The sequence below is a fragment of the Aegilops tauschii genome, chromosome 5, assembly GCF_002575655.3.
Source record: "Aegilops tauschii subsp. strangulata cultivar AL8/78 chromosome 5, Aet v6.0, whole genome shotgun sequence".
Lineage (NCBI taxonomy): Eukaryota > Viridiplantae > Streptophyta > Magnoliopsida > Poales > Poaceae > Aegilops > Aegilops tauschii.
In genome coordinates this window covers 404,533,031-404,541,736 of record NC_053039.3, presented here as the reverse complement: position 1 = coordinate 404,541,736, position 8,706 = coordinate 404,533,031, and the positions used below count along the sequence as shown (strand labels likewise).

Genomic DNA, 8,706 nt, shown 5'->3' with positions numbered 1-8,706 from the left:
ATCATGAACAAGGAAATACAATAATAACCATTTTATTATTGCCTCTAGGGCATATTTCCAACAGAAATGGAGTAGCTTTCAATGGTGAACATCATTATGTTGATCATATCTACTATATGATTCACGCTCGACCTCTCGGTCTCAGTGTTCTGAGGCCATATCTGCATATGCTAGGCTCGTCAAGTTTAACTTGAGTATTCTGCATGTGCAAAACTGGCTTGCACCCGTTGTAGATGGACGTAGAGCTTATCACACCCGATCATCACATGGTGTCTGGGCACGACGAACTTTGGCAACGGTGCATACTCAGGGAGAACACTTTTATCTTGAAATTTAGTGAGAGATCATCTTATAATGCTACCGTCAATCAAAGCAAGATAAGATGCATAAAAGATAAACATCACATGCAATCAATATAAGTGATATGATATGGCCATCAGCATCTTGTGCTTGTGATCTCCATCTCCGAAGCACCGTCATGATCACCATCGTCACCGGCGCGACACCTTGATCTCCATCGTAGCATCGTTGTCGTCTCGCCAATCTTATGCTTCTACGACTATCGCTACCGCTTAGTGATAAAGTAAAGCATTACAGGGCGATTGCATTGCATACAATAAAGTGACAACCATATGGCTCCTGCCAGTTGCCGATAACTCGGTTAAAAAACATGATCATATCATACAATTAAATTTAGCATCATGCTTTGACCATATCACATCACAACATGCCCTGCAAAAACAAGTTAGACGTCCTCTACTTTGTTGTTGCAAGTTTTACGTGGCTGCTACGGGCTGAGCAAGAACCGTTCTTACCTACGCATCAAAACCACAACGATAGTTTGTCAAGTTGGTGCTGTTTTAACCTTCACAAGGACCGGGCGTAGCCACACTCGGTTCAACTAAAGTTGGAGAAACTGACACCCGCCAGCCACCTGTGTGCAAAGCACGTCGGTAGAACCAGTCTCGCGTAAGCGTACGCGTAATGTCGGTCCGGGCCGCTTCATCCAACAATACCGCCGAACCAAAGTATGACATCTGGTAAGCAGTATGACTTATATCGCCAACAACTCACTTGTGTTCTACTCATGCATATAATATCTACGCATAAAACCTGGCTCGGATGCCACTGTTGGGGAACGTAGTAATTTCAAAAATTTCCTACACACACGCAAGATCATGGTGATGCATAGCAAGGAGAGGGGAGAGTGTTGTCCACGTACCCTCGTAGACCGAAAGCGAAAGCGTTAGCACAACGCGGTTGATGTAGTCGTACGTCTTCACGATCCGACCGATCAAGTACCGAACGCACGGCACCTCCGAGTTCAGCACACGTTCAACTCGATGACGTCCCTCGATCTCCGATCCAGCCGAGCTTTGAGGGAGAGTTCCGTCAGCACGACGGCGTGGTGACGATGATGATGTTCTACCGACGCAGGGCTTCGCCTAAGCACCGCTATGATATGACTGAGGTGGATTATGGTGGAGGGGGGCACCGCACACGGCTAAGAGATCCAAGGGATCAATTGTTGTGTCTCCAACGGGTGCCCCCTCCCCATATATAAAGGAGTGGAGGAGGGGGAGGGCCGGCCCTCTCTATGGCGCGCCCTAGGAGGAGTCCTACTCCCACCGGGAGTAGGATTCCCCCCTTCCAAGTAGTAGGAGTAGGAGTCAAGGAAAGGGGAGAGAGGAGAGGAGGAAGGAGGGGGCGCGGCCCCTCCCCCTAGTCCAATTCGGACTAGGCCTTGGGGGGTGCCGAGCCTCTCTTCTCTCTTTCCCCTAAAGCCCAATAAGGCCCATATACTCCCCGGCGATTTCCCGTAACTCTCCGGTACTCTGAAAAATACCCGAATCACTCGGAACCTTTCCGATGTCCGAATATAGTCATCCAATATATCGATCTTTACGTCTCAACCATTTCGAGACTCCTCGTCATGTCCCCGATCTCATCCGGGACCCTGAACTACCTTCGGTACATCAAAACACATAAACTCATAATATAACCGTCATCGAACTTTAAGCGTGCGGACCCTACGGGTTCGAGAACAATGTAGACATGACCGAGACACGTCTCCGGTCAATAACCAATAGCGGAACCTGGATGCTCATATTGGCTCCCACATATTCTACGAAGATCTTTATCGGTCAAACCGCATAACAACATACGTTGTTCCCTTTGTCATCGGTATGTTACTTGCCCGAGCTTCGATCGTCGGTATCTCAATACCTAGTTCAATCTCGTTACCGGCAAGTCTCTTTACTCGTTCTGTAATACATCATCCCGCAACTAACTCATTAGTTACAATGCTTGCAAGGCATATAGTGATGTGCATTACTGAGTGGGCCCAGAGATTCCTCTCCAACAATCGGAGTGACAAATCCTAATCTCGAAATACGCCAACCCAACAAGTACCTTTGGAGACACATGTAGAGCACCTTTATAATCACCCATTTACGTTGTGACGTTTGGTAGCACACAAAGTGTTCCTTCGGTAAACGGGAGTTGCATAATCTCATAGTCATAGGAACATGTATAAGTCATGAAGAAAGCAATAGCAACATACTAAACGATCGAGTGCTAAGCTAACGGAATGGGTCAAGTCAATCACATCATTCTCCTAATGATGTGATCCCGTTAATGAAATGACAACTCATGTCTATGGCTAGGAAACATAACCATCTTTGATCAACGAGCTAGTCAAGTAGAGGCATACTAGTGACACTCTGTTTGTCTATGTATTCGCACAAGTATTATGTTTCCGGTTAATACAATTCTAGCATGAATAATAAACATTTATCATGAAATAAGGAAATAAATAATAACTTTATTATCGCCTCTAGGGCATATTTCCTTCAGGTTTGAGGGTCGGCATTGGAGATGCCACTGCCATATTTTTCCATAAGATTTTTCAAACTTAAATAAGTTTGACTTAATCTAAAACCTCAATTAATTTGAAATAGACGGCGTAGTAACCAGGTGAATCAAGGCGGTTTGGGCTTCCAGCGACGGCGCGGAACTCGAGCGTTAGAAATCTGAGAGCATCTACAATCGGACTTGGCAAATCCTACCCCTCAAACGCCCATGGACGCGTCTGCGGACAGTGAGCGGTCACACCTCAAATAATTGTTAACATAACCGGATACCTTAAATTAGAAACCTCAAAATCCATACTATTACATGCAATGTAAACCTCTCCGCCGTGCCCATGTCCGGCGGCTGTCTGCGCCCCTCAGAGTGTTAGTCCTGTCGTCGACGAGGTAAAATAGGACATGAGACATGCCCTGGCTTAGGGGACTCAAGGCACTGCCGTCTTCCATGCCATACTTTTTCTTGCCGGAGCCCGGAACCCTGACGGTGCCGATGGACGTGAGATCGATGATGGATCCTTTCTGGGGGAGCCGGCGACATCCATGACAACGCGGTTGCGACGCCCGGGGTTGCAGGCCATACGTCGAGGCACCGGAGAATGCGACTCTGCCTCTCCAACGTCCACCGCGGCGAAGGCTATCACCATTTCCCGCGCCCGCTGCCTCGCACGGCGGGCACACCATGCCATGTTCTTGCTAGATGACGTCCATGCGTTCATCCCCTGCTCGGCGCGTCAACGGAGGGATTGCGCGTCCGCCACAACGTTCGGACGCCAGACGGACCGCACCGCCTCCGGTGAGGAAGCGGCGACACATCTTGCGGCGGATCCACGCGCCATTTGGACGGACACAATGGATTTCCGGCACAAGGAGTCCAAGTGCTGCCGTCGAGCGGCCTCCTCCCGGGAGCGGCGGAGCGCAAGCCGGATTGTCATCTCCTCCTCGAGGGCGCGTGGGATGAGCTCGGGGTCGTCGGATCTAGAGGTGTAGGACCTGGATCCGCTGCCTGCCATGCCGGAGAAGACTGGAGATCGCCGGACGGAGCTTAGGTGACGAAGAGGAGTGGAGGGGAGTGAAGTGAAATAGTTAGAGTTTGGTCCGGAGAGCGGATGGGAAGGAAAATATGTGGGATAGGGTGGGCCAGTATGTGCCGGGTCAGAGGTTGCGGACGCGCCTAAACGCTCCATATGCGTCCTACATTTAGTCTGAATATGAGAGGTGTCGACCAGCCTCGACGTATGAGACCCGTTTGAGGCACTTTTCTGGATCTGATATTTATAGCCTGTCACTAACCGGTTCATACAAGTGTTTGAGGCGCCGCCTGATGCTCTGACACCCCATCAGGGCATGGTCATCGCTACACGGTGGACAGATGCCCCAGGCCTCCACGTAGGTTCGGATGGTCCAAAACGCCTCAAAGTGCTGCTTGGAGAGGAAAACAGGTTCCTGCAGAAGAGGTTGTCTCTCCGCTGACAAAAGTTTGTTGCTGACGCTGTAGATGTACCGTTGACTTCTTTTCTCCCTCATAAACAATGGCAACGCTAGCTGCACCCATGCGGTCTGGGAGAAAAGCAAGAGAGAAAAATAAAAAGGTGAAGAAAACAAGGGAGAAGGGTGGGGCCGCTGAGGAGATTGTAGCATTGGGTGAGATTATTTCACACAGTGGTTTCAGTGCTTTTTATCTACGTGGATGTCTGGGGCTAACGCTTCCTGTAGCCTCCATTGTACATGCCCTCAGCAATATCGGCACCGGAAAAGCTGCATGGTCGGAATCCGTCTTCCATCCACGTCGCTTCTCGACGGTCGGCGATCGACCGATTCTGTAATGTGTGTTTGGTTGCCTGCAGGCTGCAGCCATCGGGTAGAGGACGTGATTCATCAACGTGCTTCAAATATATACTTGCAAATTGCATCACCCCGGCGGCCCCGCGTGCTTGTTGAACTTGCCTCTCTTGGAACGATTCGCTCCAATCATCATCATCCACTCGCGCTATGCACAGCCTATATATAAGGATAACGCGTGCGTGCTAGAACAACGACCACACACACGCCACACCTGCTCGATCGAACTAGTCCAGCGCGGCAGGTAGCTTCTTCTTGCTTTACTCCACAGCCAGCGCCAGTGCAATTAACGAAGCAGCTGTGTGGTGCTACGCGCGTCGGCCGGCACGATGCCACCGTCGGCGAGGCCACTGCTCGCTGCCGCTGCCGTCCTCTGCTTCTGGCTGCTGGTGGCCGTGGCGGAGGCCAAGGTGCACCACTACGAGTGGGACATCTCGTACCAGTTAAAGTCCCCCGACTGCTTCGAGAAGCTCGCCGTGACCGTCAACGGCGAGGCTCCCGGCCCGACCATCCGCGCCACGCAGGGCGACACCATCGTCGTCGCCGTCCATAACAAGCTCGAGACCGAGAACACCGCCATCCACTGGCACGGCATCCGCCAGATCGACACGCCGTGGGCTGACGGCGTCGCCGGCGTCACGCAGTGCCCCATCCTGCCCGGCGAAACCTTCACCTACAAATTCGTCGTCGACAGGGTACGAAAAACTACATTACATATGGCAATATACTCTCTCCATTCCAAAATTAAATGAGGCCTCAAATTAAATGTGTTTTTTCTGTGTTTTCAGCCTGGCACGTACCTGTACCATGCGCACTACGGGATGCAGCGCGTGGCGGGGCTCAACGGCATGATCGTGGTCACCGTGCCGGAGGGCTTCGTCGAGCCCTTTTCGTACGACGAGGAGCACACCGTCCTCCTCGGCGACTGGTGGCACAAGAGCGTCTACGAGCAGGCCACAGGCCTCTCCTCCAACCCCTTCGTCTTCGTCACCGAGCCCCAGTCTCTCCTCATCAACGGCAGAGGAATGTTCAACTGCTCGCTCGCTCCCAGTGGAACGTGCAACGCCTCCCGCCCCGACTGCGCTCTGCCGACTCTCTTCACCGCCGTGCCGGGGAAGACATACCTCCTCCGCATCGGCAGCCTCACCTCGCTCTCCTCGCTCTACTTCGAGATGGAGGGCCACCCGATGATGGTCGTGGAGGCCGACGGGCACTACGTGCGGCCGTTCGCCGTGAGGGGCCTCTTCATCTACTCCGGCGAGACGTACTCCGTGCTGGTCAAGGCCGACCAGGACCCGCGGCGAAACTACTGGGCTGCGTCCCACGTCGTTGGCCGCAACCCCAGCCAGACACCCAGCGGCAAGGCCGTCGTCAGCTACGCCTTCAACGGGAACAACCCGTGGATGCCTCCGCCCACGGAGCCACGTGCTGGCCCGGCATGGAACAACACGGCTATCAGGGTGGAGCAGAGCAGGGCCATCTTCGCGCACCCACGCTTCGTAGAGCCCATGCCGGCGAGGGCCGACCGCACGCTGCTCCTCCTCAACACCCAGAACCGGATCGATGGCCACATCAAGTGGACCATCAATGGCGTGTCGCTCATGTTCCCGGCCACGCCGTACCTCGTGGCGATGAAGCGCGGCATGAAAGACGCGTACGAGCAGCGCCCCCCGCCCGACATGTACGACCACATGAGCCACGACATCTCCGCGCCGGCGCCGACGAACGGGACCGTGGGCAGCCCGGTGTACCGGCTGGCGCTCGGCTCCGTGGTGGACGTGGTGCTGCAGAACTCCAACGCGCTCAACAACAAGACCGAGACGCACCCGTGGCATCTCCATGGGCACGACTTCTGGGTGCTCGGCCACGGCGAAGGTAAGTTCAACCCTGCCGCGGACGCCTGGAGACTGCTCAACGTGAGAGATCCGATCATGAAGAACACGGTGCCGCTGCACCCGGATGGGTGGACGGCGGTGCGGTTCCGGGCGGACAACCCGGGGGTGTGGCTGTTCCACTGCCACGTGGAGGCGCACGTGTTCATGGGAATGGGTGTGGTCTTCGAGGAGGGCGTCGAGAGGGTCGGCCGGCTGCCGTCGTCCATCATGGGCTGTGGACGATCCAAGGGGCTGCACTGATCGGACCGGGTGCAAGTTATCATTTTTTCTAGTTCAAGTTGTCATTTCATTTACAAAATATTTCATTTATCCGTATTAATAAAGTGTACAAGGTACATACAGTAGATCTTTTTTCGTGTACACCATGTATTTATTTATCCTTCTCCGTTAGAATCTTTGAGATTGTATACCTGATGTATTAATGTTAGCTGGTTCATGATAACTCCTCGAAACAGGCTTTCGCCTAAATTTATATATAGAACCCAAACGGCCGAATCGATACAAATTACAAAGTGGTGAGAAAATCCGTAAACAAGCAGGTCGGAAGAAAAATAAAACGACATCCGGATGAGTGGCACAAGGGCCGCCAACCCAACACCGAGCGTAAAATAGGAGACACCACCTCTAAGAGCATCTCCAGCCGTTCGCCCCCCCCCCCCCCAGGGCGCCGAAAAAGAGCGGCCTGGGGGCGAGCCGGCGCTAGATCGGCCCCTGGGGTTCGTTTCTCCCCAGCCACGCCCCCAGGTGTCGCCCCCCAAGGCGCCCCATATTCGAACTCCATCGTTCCCGCTCAAAGAAAAGTGATCATCGCAATAGTTCGGCGATTCAGTGCCACAGTTCGGCGATCAAATAAAAGGACACGCTGTAGTTCGGCGTACAGAAAAGGAAGGACGCGGAAGGAGTACATCAAACGTCGAGCTCAACCTCCGGCGGCGTCGTCCTCGGTGTACGCGGGCTGGAAGGAGTCGGCGCGGCTTCTGGGCTGGTCGGTGTGGCTTCTGTGATGCCGGGCGCGGCGGAGGCATCGTCGGTGGGGCTGGGCGTCGCGGGGGCATCGTCGGTGGGGCTGGGCGTCGCGGAGGCATCGTCATCAGCCGCCAGGCTGGGCGGCGGCGTCGGCGTCGCCGGTATCTGATTCAGGATGAGGCCGCGCTCCGCCAAGAACCACGCCTTGAGCTTCTCGTCGCCGCTCTGGAGCATGTCAGCGCCGCCCATCAAGAAGGCGAGGTCGTTGTTCCTCTTCTTCGCGTCTTGAGCTTTGAGTTTCGCGGCGGCGTTGGTCCGGAGCAAGTCGAGTTTGACGGCGCTGTTCGTCATCAAAACAGCCCACCTCGCCTCAATTTTCTCTTCTCGCTGGGCGGCCCTGGTCTTGGCGTCGGCGAGGCAGTGTTCGATGGACTCTTGCACACGCGAGGCAGCCGACTCGGCGTATTTCGCCCTCTTGGCACCTTTGTTGCCGTCCGGTCGCCCGTCAGCCGCGCCCGCGGTTGGCGCGTCCAGCTTCTACGTCTCTTTGGCTTTGACGAGGGTGCGTCGGACGGCCGCCCATTTCTCGCACCTGTCGATCCGCCTGAAGACATGGAGGTACTTGAACTCTGCGTCGCTGCTGTCATTGCGGAACATGGCGAACATGCGTAGTAGCTGTGCCGAACGAAAGAACATCAGTCGGCGTGCTCGGCGCGCGCGCGGCGCGCACGAGGCGAAAGTGTGCGCGCACGGCGGAAGGCAATAGTATAAGATACCTGATCCTCCACGCTGGTGCCGCTCTCCGGGCGAGCCGCGACCTCCTCGACGATCCCATGCCATTTGTTGCACGCCGTTTGGCTGAGCCCCCAATGGTGTTGGGGATCGTAACAGAAATTTAAAATTTTCTACGCATCACCAAGATCAATCTATGGAGTCATCTAGCAACAAGAGAAAGAGGAGTGCATCTACATACCCTTGTAGATCGCGAGCGGAAGCGTTCAAGAGAACGGGGTTGATGGAGTCGTACTCGTCGTGATCCAAATCACCGATGATCCTAGCGCCGAACGGACGGCACCTCCGCGTTCAACACACGTACGGAGCGGAGACGTCTCCTCCTTCTTGATCCAGCAAGGGGG

At 54.2% G+C, this 8,706-nt stretch overlaps 1 protein-coding gene across 1 annotated transcript; it reads left to right on the top strand.

Moving 5' to 3' along the window:
• Nucleotides 1-4,837: 4,837 nt before the first annotated feature.
• On the top strand, nt 4,838-6,999 carry LOC109763727 (L-ascorbate oxidase-like). Its single transcript, XM_020322591.3, has 2 exons — nt 4,838-5,404; nt 5,498-6,999. The coding sequence occupies exons 1-2, from the start codon at nt 5,039-5,041 to the stop codon at nt 6,842-6,844; spliced, it is 1,713 nt and encodes a 570-aa protein (XP_020178180.1). The 5' UTR covers nt 4,838-5,038; the 3' UTR covers nt 6,845-6,999.
• Nucleotides 7,000-8,706: the final 1,707 nt, after the last annotated feature.